Raw genomic sequence first — 13,152 nt, forward strand, 5'->3', positions numbered from 1 at the left:
TGGAAAAATTACTCATGTCATGCACAAAGCGGATGTCCTAAACAACTTGCCAAAACTATAGTTTGCTAATATGAAATCTGTGGAGTGGTTAAAAAATGAGTTCTAATGACTTCAACCTATGTATATGTAAACTGACTTCAACTGTAGGTAGTTAAAGCATCTTTGTGTTTGTGGGACGGTTCTGTTCTCGGCAAACTCCCCACCTATCTATGCAGCCATGCATGGATGGAGCAGGGTTCACAGAGCAGAACCGCAAGAATAGCACTACAATTTGTACCTGGTAGAGCAACATGGTACAATTGATCATTGTAAAATACACATTAGATGGACACTTGAAGAACTCCAAATAGAACAAATTGGTAAACCAAGAATAAGCATATTCAAACATATTCAAGATTATCAGACTGAAATTACAAAGAGCACAGAATAATAGAACAGATGTTGAGATATCTTTATGCAAATCTTTCATACAAGATCTAGGTCTGGGGATTAAGGAGGGTGTTAAGTGCAGCTTGCATCCATGCAATGGAAAGTCAGCTGAGAGAATAAATAAATGGAGGACTTAAATAAGACTGCTTTGATAAGCTTCTGAATTGTATTGTTAGACGTCATGGTCAGCTAAGCATTAGCTGATTGCAAGCTTGACTTATGTGACCTGCCTGAACTAATGCTATGCTTTATTTACTAATAAGCTTGAGCATTCATTTGTACATGTTTGAATAGAATATAAAGGGAGAAGTTACTTAATACTTTCAAGTTTACAATTAAACTAACTTATTCAATGTAGAATGTAAGTACTTGATCTTTTCTACTATATTTACTTCACCACAGAATCTTTTTTTTTTCTGTGTAGTTAAGACAACATACATCATAAAGTGTTTCTGTAGGATTTCTAATCAGACACTGAATAGAATACCATTAAAATTTCACTCAGCGTCACTATGGGGTCCAATTGGGAACATTCGTGACATTCAAACAAGGGGTTCTTAGCCTGAAAAAGGTTTAAGATACCTGTTCTAAACTACAGTGATCTCCATACACTGACAACTCCATCTGTGAGTTTATTTGAATCTCATATTACTTACATGAAGACTTTGGATGATGGCTTTTCATATGCCTCTGTAGATTACCAATTTGGATGAAACTTTTCCCACATGGATGGCAGTTATACGGCTTCTCTCCAGTGTGGATTCTCTCATGTGTTTTCAAGTGTCCTGAATTAGTGAATGTCTTGTCACAGTGTGAACACTTGTAAGGTTTTTCTCCAGTGTGAATTCTTTGGTGCTGTTTCAATTCACTGCCTGTAGTAAAAGACTTTGCACACTCAAAGCACACATAATTTTTCACACCGCTGTGCATATTCTGGTGATTTTTTAAATCGTTCAGCTGTGCAAAACTTTTTCCACATTGATCACATGTGTAAGGCTTCTCTCCAGTGTGAACCTTCATGTGAGTCTTAAAGTTTGCTCTAACAGTGAAACTCTTTCCACACTGATCACATGTGTACGGCTTCTCTCCAGTGTGGATTCTCATGTGATATGTAAGTGATTCCTTTCGTATGAAACTCTTTCCACACAGATTACATGTGTGCGGTTTCTCTCCAGAATGGATTCTCATGTGATTCGGAAGTTTTGCTTTATTTTTAAAACTCTTTCCACACTGATGACATGTGTGCGGTTTCTCCCCAGTGTGAACTGTCATGTGTCTCGTAAGGTAATCTTTATGTGTAAAACTCTTTCCACACTGATCACATGTGTGCGGCTTCTCTCCAGTATGAATTTTCACATGCTTTGTAAGATTTGATTTTTGTGTGAAACTCTTTCCACACTGATCACATGTGTGCGGCTTCACACCAGTATGAATTTTCGCGTGCTTCGTAAGATTTGATTTTTGTGAGAAACTCTTCCCACACTGATCACATGTGTGCAGCTTCTCTACAGTGTGAACAGTATTGTGATTCATTAGATTTTCTTTACATGTGAAACTCTTTTCATACACAGGGTATGAAGATATTTCAGCTCCTCTTCGGTTCTGTTCAGTGTCTGAGTGATGATGATTCTCCTCCACTTTATTGATTTCCATCAGGTCTAAAATGAACATAAAAGTGCTGTTTAATAAACAAGTGTAAAATAGCAACACAAAAGCTTTCCAGCATCCAGATCTAAAGAACTAAACAAAACTCAAAAACACATGACTTGACTAAGATTCTAGTGATGTGTAAGAAATTTATCTCATGAAGGGAACAAGACTGATAAAGTTTGTAGACAAATTTTGAGGTTGGCTTGAAAAAGCCTAGTCTGAAAGTTTAAACTGATGATAGATGCTAGCAAACACTTAGCTAGGCATTGCAAGCATGTGTTAACAAGATGTTAGCATGCTTCAGCACTTAGCAAGTTGCTAGCATGTTGATAGCATGTTTTAGTGGGTTGCTATGGGGTTCTGGCTAGTTGCTAAGGAGTTTAAGGAGAGAGAGAGAGAGAGAGAGAGAGAGAGAGATAAAGATTTAGAGAGAATATTTAGCTGCTAAATAGGTGTCTGCCATTCACACTGATGGACACACTCTGGAAATCTCACAGCATTTTAAGAACTCCACAGACCACACCAGAAACAAAGCATCAGCCAACAGAGAAGCTACATGGACAATCTGATGGTATCAGTGTGCCGTGAGTAACTTTAACTTTAAAATGACTGAAATATTGGAAACTTAAGGGGAAAAAAACAGCTACGTTTAATACATAAAATTAAACCAAACAAAGTGAGAGTTAACCTAGGTCTGCCTGCCTACCTGTTCAACAACAACCCAAGATTTTTCCTGGAGGTGCAAAGTGGAATGTGTGAAAGTGTCTAAGCCAAACAAAGGGCTGAATGGCACACTGAGAGGCCAATAGTCTGAGAACGGCTAATCCAATCACAAATTCTGACGTCTGGATAGCCTCACACCTATCTATATTTCAAAGGCATAAAGCAATCCAGGTGACAATGTATGGATGTGCCTCATCAGAGGGGTGGGACCTCAACACTCTGGCCATCACATATGCTGATGATGTAACCAGCAAGACTGTAAGAAAGAAATGTAAAACTAAATTAATCAGAGAATTCCCAGAAACTCTCAGAGCAGATTTCATGGAAATAAATGACAGAAGAGTAAAAACAGACCTGCTCTTTTATACAGAGTACTCAAATGCCTGACACTCAGCACACTGCTCCAATTTTAAAGACCTAAAAATGGGTGGAAATAGAGCCATGAGACAACTGTATCTGGACACTTCACCAACCTGTATCACAATGGCACTGTAATGGTCCAGGGCTCAGAGGTAAGACTTGAGCAATTTGAGAGAGACTTTGCTGAACTTAAAGTCATAGCTGAGAAGGAAAAGCCTTCTCTCCCCCCAACAACAGCAGCAGAGGAGGTCACAGCTTCACCGCCGTGCACACAAACTGTCCCTCTCTCTCCACACCCACCCAGATCAACAGTTTCTATTCAGTGCATTAAGGAGTGCCTTTCCCAACTGGAAATGGAAATCACTGAATTCAAAAAAGCAAACTCCAAGAAACTGACACTTCTCAACATCTAAGAGAGGAGTTAAAGGCTTTCAAAGAAGAGTACAGCATCACAATAGGACTGCTGGAGATGAAAATAAAAAAAATAAAAAGCCAATAATTTGAATGAAAAAGTGTCTGAACTGAGAAAAGATCTGATGGAAAAAGACACTCCTGTTCATAGCATTAATGAAAAATTGGAAAACGTAAGCAGAACCACCAATAAAGTGCATTTCAGTTGCTCATCCACAGACTCACAGACAGACAATGAGCAACCAGCTACAGAAAACAGTCACACAGCCAGCTCAGCACAGTCTCCTCAAACACAAAACCACCAAACCCCTCACCACACCCCAAAGCACTATCGGAAACCTTATAACAGCAATTCTTATAGACTCAAATGGTAAATTCTTGCACCACCGAAAGCTCTTCCCTAAACACACGGTTGGCAAATTCTGGTGCCCCACAACAAAACAGAGTACTCCAAATCCTGTCAGTCCACTCTGCACAACCCACAGAACATCATCATCCACACAGGAACCAACGACCTCTATACTCAGAGGAAAAGAGTTGCAGACTGTGTCATAAGAGTGGCTAAACAGGCTTGCAGGGATTACCCGCAGGCCAACATCACCATCTCAATCCTGCTACACAGGAAGGACTATCATGCTGACTTGATCAACAGCATCAACCAGAGTATAACAACCACATGTTCCAGACTTACGGCCATCAACGTTGCCCACCATCCAAGTCTAACGACTGAGGATTTATATGACCATGTGCACCTAAGCCAGAAGAGTGTAAGAGTCTCCGCTTAAAACCTAAAAGATTCATCACTTGGCAGAAATTCCCAATCTGCACCCTCACAACATTTGCATACAAGTTCCAACAGTCATCGCAGTAACCAACATTCAACTACATAAAGGGGCCCACAAACCAGACACACTCCAGTAAGAAGAGAGCAACCAACCCGGCCACAACACACTGAAGTCCAACCAAACACCTCTCAGCCCAGCTCCAGTCAACCTACAAACATTGACCCTCACACAAAACAACAGGAGGCACCTGACAGAACAGCATAGCCCTTCCCGTATTCATAGCAGCTCACTTATGCTGATGTAGTGAAGGGCAAAATACACACTGTCTCCTCAGACATTACAGAGGTGAGAAATCTTCTACATCTCATCTATAGAATACTGGAGTAAGACATCTGGACCACCAAAACACCTCACTTTATTTCACAATTACTTCTTTCTCTTGGACTATTCAAGGCCTCTACTCCACAATCTTAGGAGCCAAGACTTTAAAAACAGAGTTTCTGAAAAACATTTATAACCAGGACATCATTATTCTGCAAGAAACATGGTGCAGATCAGACATGGACAGTCACTGTCCTTTAGGATACAGGGAAATTGTATTGCCATCACTTAAAAACTGTAACATGAACACGGAAGAGACTCTGGTGGGGTCATCATTTGGTACAAAGAGACTTTAAAAAACAACCTATCAATCATGAAAAAAGACTCAACACATGTTTGGCTTAAACTCAAAAAAGGCATCATAGACTGTGATAAGGACCTTTACATCTGTGCAGTCTACATACCTCCATCAGAGTCCCCGTAATACAAGGACAATCATTTTGGTCAGCTTCAGACTGAAACCAGCCAATTCCAGGCCCAGGGGAATGTGATGTTATGTGGGGACCTAAATACAAGGATATGTTCAGAATCAGACATTATAGATACCCATGGGAATAACCACATACTGAAAGCCAACACACATCTAACCCCCACCACTACAACACGGAATAATCTGGAGAGTACAGCCAACAAAAACAGTAAGGAGTTAGTGCGTCTCTGTCAAGGCCTGGGTCTGTATATGCTTAATGGTAGGATCCGAGGGGACTCTTTAAGTCCATTCACATACTGCTCAGCTCTTGGGTCTAGTGCAGTCGACTATGACATTACTGACATGGGCCCCTCCTACATACATACATTCACTGTCAGACTACAGTCTTCCTTATCCGACCACTTTCAAATGAATGTGTTCCAAAGAAAACCCAACACCATAGAACAGACCAAGGGCCCAGCAACCTGTTCAAACTAAACCCAACATACAAATGGTCCCCAAAATATAAGTCAGAATTCCTTAGTGCAATTAGCTCCAAAGAAATGTACAACCTAATAAATAGATTTCAAATAACACAGTTTATGGATAACAAGATTAGGGTTGCAAAGGGGTGGAAGATGTCTGGAAACTTTCCAGAAAATTTCCATGGGAAGTTAAGCTGGGGAATTTTGTAAATATTGGAAAAAACTTTGGGCACTTGGCTATATGCTGCTGCATATTTGTGGCATGCTTTACATAGGTCATTGCACAGTATTTGCAAATGAACACAGCCTTTCCTTCTACATTAGCTGAGGTGAAATGTATCCACACATCAGATGGCACACGTGGCATTGTTCTGTAGAATAAGATTAGAAAAAAAACTTGTAAAAAACACTAATGCAATGCCATGCACAGATATATAAATAGTTAGCTAAACAATTGGAATATTCTGGAATAGTAAAAATATTTTACAATTGATGCTGGACAATTGAATAGAAATAGGCTAGATGAATAGATGAACACTCCTCAATCAGCATGCTAAATCAAACTATAACCTACGTTCTTGTATGATAACAGAAAACTGGCTAGCAGAAGGCAGAAGAAACAGCATCACAGTTGAGATAGCTAGCACCATGATAGCTAGGCTCTTAAATTGTCAATGAAACTGTGTTAGCTAGCTTACATTTAGCATGTCTGATTTACTGGCTAGCTAGCTAGCTACTGTATAAACATATTTTGATGTAGTATTTGCTAGTTAAACTTTAATACCATAGATCAAATATATTTACCCTAGTAATATCATCAAAACTTACTTGACTGGATGTAGTCCTTAGGCTCAAATGCAGTAGTGTGGCTTCAATAGTCCTGCTGTAGTAAGTAGCCTGCAGTAAGTAGTGTGCTGTGTGCATGTGATTGAGGAATGCGCAGGGTAGAAATTCAACTGAATTTGCATTAAATCTGGTTGTTTTAATAAAGATTATGCTCCAAGATGTTTTTTTTTTTTCAACTACATTTAAGCTCCCCGTTACAGGCTAACTTGCAATTTTGCAAATTTCCAGTTTATTCCCATCAACTCCCATATATTCCTGTTAATTCCCATGGAAAGTTTCCAACTTTGAAAATTCCCGGCATTTTGCAACCCTAAACAAGATTGATGTAAAATTCCGCAGTACAACAAATAAATTATATTTATCAAAGGTGCTCAAAGCAAACCTACTCCGTACAAACAAGAAAACTAAACTAAAAACTGGGGATGAAATTTGGTCTGATAAAGAATGTAAAATTAAAAGAAAACTACTCAGACAAACGGGGAACTAAACAAGAATTTCAAAATAAAATCCAGACAAGGAAACAGGGAATACGTGACAGAGCCCCCCTTTAAGGAGCGGATTCCAGACACTCTACAAAAAACAAATTGTCCATGGGGTGTGGGGGAAAACAGAAAACAGGCAGTTCAAGAGGGCACAAGGGGCAAGGGGAGCAGAGGAACAAGGCAAAGTCAGGGAGGCTTGAGAACAAGGCGGAGCCGGAGGGATGGAGAGCCAGGGCGACGCTGCAGGCTTGAAGGACCAAGCTCGAGCCAGAGGTTCAGAGGGCTGAGGTGGAGCTGGGGGCTCGGAAGACTGAGGCAGAGCTGGTTGGAGTGATGACCAAGGTGGAGCCGGAGACCAAAGTGGCCAGAGCAGATCAGGCGGACGGCCAGGAGACCAAGGAGACCAAAGCAGATCAGGCGGACAGCCAGGAGACCAAGGAGACCAGAGCAGATCAGGCGGATGGCCAGGAGACCAGGGCAGATCAGGCAGACGGCCGGGAGACCAAGGAGATGACCTCAGGGTGGGGACTGGGTCAGGAATCCTGGACAGCGGCTGCAGGGCCGAGACAGGGTCAGGAGGCGGAGCCACTGTAAGAGTCTCTGGTAAGGCGGATGGAACCACTGGAGGAGGAGTCTCTGGACGAGCGGGCGGAGCTGCTGGACGAATAGTCTCTGGACGAGCGGGCGGAGCCGCTGCAGGAATAGTCTCTGGACGAGCGGGCGGAGCCGCTGCAGGAATAGTCTCTGGACGAGCGGGCGGAGCCGCTGGAAGGCGGAGCCATGGGAGGCTCGAGGGGAGCGGGAGAAGCCGTGGAAGACTCTGTGGGCAGAGCCGTGGAAGACGGAGCCATGGGAGGCTCGAGGGGCGGAGCCATGGAAGGCAGAGCCCTGGGAGGCTCAACGAGAGCTGGCAGTGACTGGGAACAGACCTCCATGATCGGGAGCACTGGCAGTGACTGGGGAATGAACTCTGTGGTTGTGAGCACCGGCAGCGGCTGGAGAGAAGGTGTCCTTTTCCTTCTCCTTTTCCGGACAGCTGGGAGTATAGTCACAGGAGCGGGCAAGGCCACAGGCATTGGCTCTGGGAAGGCTGAGGCCACAGGCGTGGGCTCATTGGCCGTGGAAGGCGTGGGCACTGGCTTGGAGCAAGGAGCCGTGGAAGGCCGAAGATGCAGGTTTTGGCCCGGGGTTCCCGCCATAATCCACTGTGTAAAGGGAACCACAAAGTTCCAGAGCTTTCTCCACATATTCATAGCGTGTCCAGTGAGGATCAGCCGGAGGCATTAGTTCCTTCAGTGCACTATTCAGACTGGGCTGGAAGAAAACCACCAGAGAGTGGTCTGGATAGTGCACTAAAATTACTAGCTCTAAAAACTCACAAATGTGATCCTCAACTGGAGGGTCTCCTTGCTTCAGAAGCAGAATTCTGACAGCCGCTAGATCCATTTTTAGTCAGTCTTTCTGTAATGAGGCAGGTGAGAAATAAGGATCTAAACGCAGCTTTACTAAATAAAGATAAACAAAGTAACTCAAAATATAAAGAAAAGAAAACAAAACACAGGGAATCCAAGTACAGAGCATAAAAAACAAATGCGAAGACTGACAATGAAAACAGGGAAAACAAGGGCTTAAATACACAGGGGTAAACAAGCGAACGAGGAACACCTGGGGAAACAATCAGGGGAAAACCAATCATAAAATTAAACTACAAAGGACTACAAAACTAACAGGAAACAGGAATGGGGAACTAAACAAGAATTTCAAAATAAAAGTCTAGACAAGGAAACAGGGAATACGTGACAAGTGGAGACAAATTCGACCCCAATAACTACCGCGGCATTTATGTGAACAGTATTCTGGGGAAGACTTTCTGTTGTATCCTGAACGCAAGGATACAGGCCTTCCTTACCAAGCACAATGTCTTGAGTAAGAGTCAGATTGGATTCCTACCAAACCACCGCACCACCTACCACATTCACACGCTACACACGATAGGCATGTATTACATATTATAAAATTCTACAATCCGGCAATGGGGTATAATGTACGACACTATCAAATCTATGTATTCGGGCAACAGGTGCGGAGTTAAAATTGGCAATAAAAGAACAGAATTCTTCACTCAAGGGCATGGAGTGAGACAGGGCAGCAGTTTGAGTCCAACTCTGTTAAGCTATTACATTAATGAGTTAGCAGTGCTACTGGAACAATCTGCAACACCCGGTCTTACTCTAAATAATTCTGAAGTTCAATTTCTTCTCTATGCAGATGATCTGGTGCTGCTGTCAGTTACTGCACAAGGGCTACAGCAGCACCTGGACCTGCTGGAGAGCTACTGTCAGAACTGGGCCCTGACAGTCCATTTGAAAAAAACTAAAATGATGATCTTCCAGAAAAAAGCCAGATTACAGGAAACTAGATACACATTCACTCTGGGAAACACCGCAATAGAACACACCCTACACTACGACTACCTCGGTCTTAAAATCAGTGTTTTAGGGGGTTTTGGTCTGGCAGTGAATGCACTAAAAGAGAAAGCTAGAAGAGCATTCTATGCTATTAAGGCCAAATTTACCCAAATGGACATTCCTGTAACAATTTGGCGTAAAATCTTTGATAGTATTATTATGCCTATTGCTCTGTACAGATGTGAGGTTTGGGGTCCACTTTGTCTGGCAGATTACTCTAGATGGGACAAACACCCCATAGAATCCCTGCATGCAGAATTCTGTAGAAACATTCGAAGAGTTCAGAGAAGAACACCTACTAATGCATGCCGGGCCGAACTAGGCAGATACCCCCTAATTATACATATTGAAAAACGATCCCTCAAATTTAGGACACACCTAAATTCAAGTTCCCTTAACACACTGCAACATGAAGCCCTTAAAACCCAAGAGTTGAAGCTTAAAACCAGTCCCCTTTGTCAGCTGTCTCTGAAACTCACAAACCCACTAACAACTAACACACAGCAGTTTCAGACCAGCACTGCTGAACAAAACCAAATCACAATAAACCAAATCATAAAAGAAAGCACAAATTCATATTTGGACCAATGGGAAAATGAAAGTAAAAACCAAAGCAAACTGAAATGTTATCGGACCCTAAACAGAATATCTCCACACTGTAAGAGATCCAAAACAGAGACGGATCCTCACCAAATACAGACTCACTGATCACAGTCTGGCCATAGATAAAGACAGACACAGACAAACATGAATGAGTCTGTGCTCACTGTGACAGAGACACACTTTCTCCTTCACTGGGAGAAATTTAACTGTCAAACCTCATGCCACAGTTTTCCAGTTCAGTAGAAACAGATCAAATGCAATACTGTATGTAAACACAATCATGCTAATAAAGTACTTTAAATTTAAAATTGAGAGATAGAGAGAGAGAGAGAGAGAGAGAGAGAGAGAGAGAGAGAGAGCAGAGAGATAGAGAGATAGACAGAGAGACACAGAGAGACAGAGAGAGAGAGAGAGACATTACCTGTGTCTGTCTCGACTCTCAGCTTTGATCTTATCGGCGTCTAATATTGATCTGCAGTTAAAAACAAACTGTATTTGATGAGTGACGCAGTTTCCGGTCAGTAAAACAGTACGTTGTGTACGCATGCGAGTAAAGAGATTCTTCTTCTTCTTCTTCTATTTAAAGGAGGATCGAAACTACCGCCACCTACTGTAATTATGGAGAAACACTAAACCTCCTCTAGTCAGCGTCTATCAGAGATAATAAAGCTTCAGCACTGCCTGTTCAACTCTGCTGGTATGGAAGTAAATTCATGACTAAAGTCTTTGAAATATAAAAACATGTTGAATGGCTCTGATTTAAACAATAAATGCATTGTATTATCAGCGCTTGCATTTAAATGTGTTGAATTTACAGTGCTTGCATTTTGGAGGGCTGAAATTTAACATTGTTGTATTTTTAAGCATTGAATATTTCATTTGGAAACATTTCACAACTAATTTAATTATTCAAAATTCAACAATAAATATTCACCTTCCAAAGTTCATTTCCAAAATATTCAGTTCCTTTGAAAATACCATCTAGATTTTTCAACAGGTAAAATTCAGCCCGTTCTATTTCGCTTCCTCAAATTCAGTGGTTCAAATTTCTGAGTTAGTACAGTTTAATAACCTCCTGTTTAAATCTGATTATTATATAACTGTTATTTGATCTTGTTCTTCAGCTGTGTTTAGTGTCTGTGATGGAGAGAGATTATGTCACTCTACACACTGATGTTACTAAAATACTGACAGATGATGAGATCGAGTGGAGGTTTGGAGCTGGAAACATTTGCATCACTAATGAGACCGTAAATATTACAACAATACAACTGATAATGAGAGATTCAAAAGCAGACTGCAAGTAGATCAGACTGGATCTCTCACCATCACAAACATCAGAACAACACACGCTGGACTTTATAAACTAAGTATCTTTGCTGGAAAAAGTTAATTTGGCTAAATTTATTTAGTTTAGATAAAGAGACAGTAGTAATAATGTGTCACCATATGCTAATACTGATGATGAAACATTAGCAAATGATGTTGAATGACTGAATCAAGCAGCAATCCCGGGTCCTACGGGACAGTTGGCAACCCAAGGTTAAACTAGTCCATATGGAATATTAGTTTATTATTGACTGATGCTCGGATATAATGAAATTGTTCAGTTCTGTTGTTCTGTTCTTTCCTCAGATTGTGTTTACTGTTGCAGTTTCACTGAAGCTGTGATCTGATTGGTTGTCTCTTGTCTAGTGGGCATGGCAGCTGTTTCTCTACTTTTATTACATAAGATCCAGAAAAGAAGTGACATCACCTGATTCATCAGATATAAGATTTCTTTTAAACAGTTATGAAATACATATTTAAAGACTTGTATACAGAATATTCCAATGTAGATAATGGTGTAATATACAGTATTTCTAATGCTAAATATTCTTTCCCCAATCATGTTAATATGGTGAAATATTGTAAATTCTTCTAATCAGTTCAGATACACTCTTTAAGATTAACACCATTTACGATCCATCACGTGACAGGACAAATTGTATTATACTGTAATGATCATATAATGACCATCATAAAGGTACACCACAATTATTCTGATATGTAGTTTTCATTATTCACAACAATCCTTGATATGAACTGAAATTGAACATTGAAATTGTTTTAAGTTATGGTTTTTCAATTAAATTGCTCTAGGAGAACTTTAAGACATTTAAGACATTACAGCAGAATTTTCTGTAAAGCTGCTTTGAATCTATGTTTATTGTGAAAAGCGCTATAAAAATAAAATTACTTTAATGTGTAGGAACATGTAGTAGAAAGAAAGTGGCAAATGCGTAAAATACTGTTTGTCCACTAGAGGGCAGAAAAGATCAGACTTTACTTCAACACTATTCACTTTGCTTGTATGGAAAAGATGCAATAAAAGTTAATGGTGACTTAGAATAACATTCTGCCTAGCATTTCCTTTTGTGTTCCACAGAAGACATAAAGTTTGGAAAAACAAAAGGGTGAGTAAATGATGACAAAATTTTCATGTTTGGGTGAAATATCCAAGATACCAACTAAAAGAAAATTAAAATAACATTAAAAGCATCAAAACTCACTTCTTAAACACTTCTAGTTTAATTTGGGTTTATTTCTGCAATAAAAGGCAAGGCAAGTTTATTTATATAGCACATTTCATACACAATGGCAATTCAAAGCGCTTTACATAAAAATGATAAAGAAAATACAAGATAAAATACATTTTAAAACCAATTAAGAACAAGAAATAATAATAAATAATAATAATAAATTAAAAAGTAAAAATTATTAAAACGAATAAAAAGAAAAAGAATACAGAAATAAAATTACGCAGTACAATCACTAAGTGCAGCACAGTTACATGTGTTTTCAGTCTGGATTTTAATGTCGCTACTGTTGGGGCACATCTAACCTCTTCTGGAAGCTGGTTCCAGCTGCGGGTGGCATAATAGCTAAATGCTGTCTCACCTTGTTTTGAGTGAACCCTCTGTATGTCTAACTGACTTGATCCTAATGATCTGTGGGGTCTGTTAGGTTTATATTCAACAAGCATATCTGCAATGTATTTAAGTCCTAGGCTTTGAGCGATTTATTAATGAGTAATAATACTTAAATTCTAATGTAACTGGAAGCCAGTGTAAAGACCTG

At 40.3% G+C, this 13,152-nt stretch overlaps 1 protein-coding gene across 14 annotated transcripts in view; it reads right to left on the reverse strand.

Annotated features, from left to right (window-relative positions):
• LOC127438042 (voltage-dependent calcium channel subunit alpha-2/delta-2-like) overlaps positions 1-13,152 on the reverse strand; it is an 89,290-nt gene that overhangs the window by 50,066 nt on the left and 26,072 nt on the right. The window contains exons 1-5 of one of the 14 annotated variants that reach the window (XM_051693323.1): positions 10,454-10,689; positions 5,144-5,244; positions 3,157-3,219; positions 2,786-3,058; positions 1,977-2,087 (exon numbers count right to left, since the gene is read on the reverse strand). The exons of 1 other annotated variant lie outside the window; for it this stretch is intronic. In XM_051693323.1, coding sequence (XP_051549283.1) covers positions 1,977-2,082 — 106 coding nt within the window. In that variant the 5' untranslated portion in view covers positions 2,083-2,087; positions 2,786-3,058; positions 3,157-3,219; positions 5,144-5,244; positions 10,454-10,689. Of the gene's footprint in view, positions 1-1,085; positions 2,090-2,785; positions 3,059-3,156; positions 3,220-5,143; positions 5,245-10,453; positions 10,690-13,152 lie in introns of those variants that run through there. 12 more of the 14 variants (XM_051693318.1, XM_051693319.1, XM_051693322.1 and 9 more) reach the window with 12 other exon arrangements.

The sequence above is a fragment of the Myxocyprinus asiaticus genome, chromosome 49 (genome assembly GCF_019703515.2).
Source record: "Myxocyprinus asiaticus isolate MX2 ecotype Aquarium Trade chromosome 49, UBuf_Myxa_2, whole genome shotgun sequence".
Taxonomy (NCBI): domain Eukaryota; kingdom Metazoa; phylum Chordata; class Actinopteri; order Cypriniformes; family Catostomidae; genus Myxocyprinus; species Myxocyprinus asiaticus.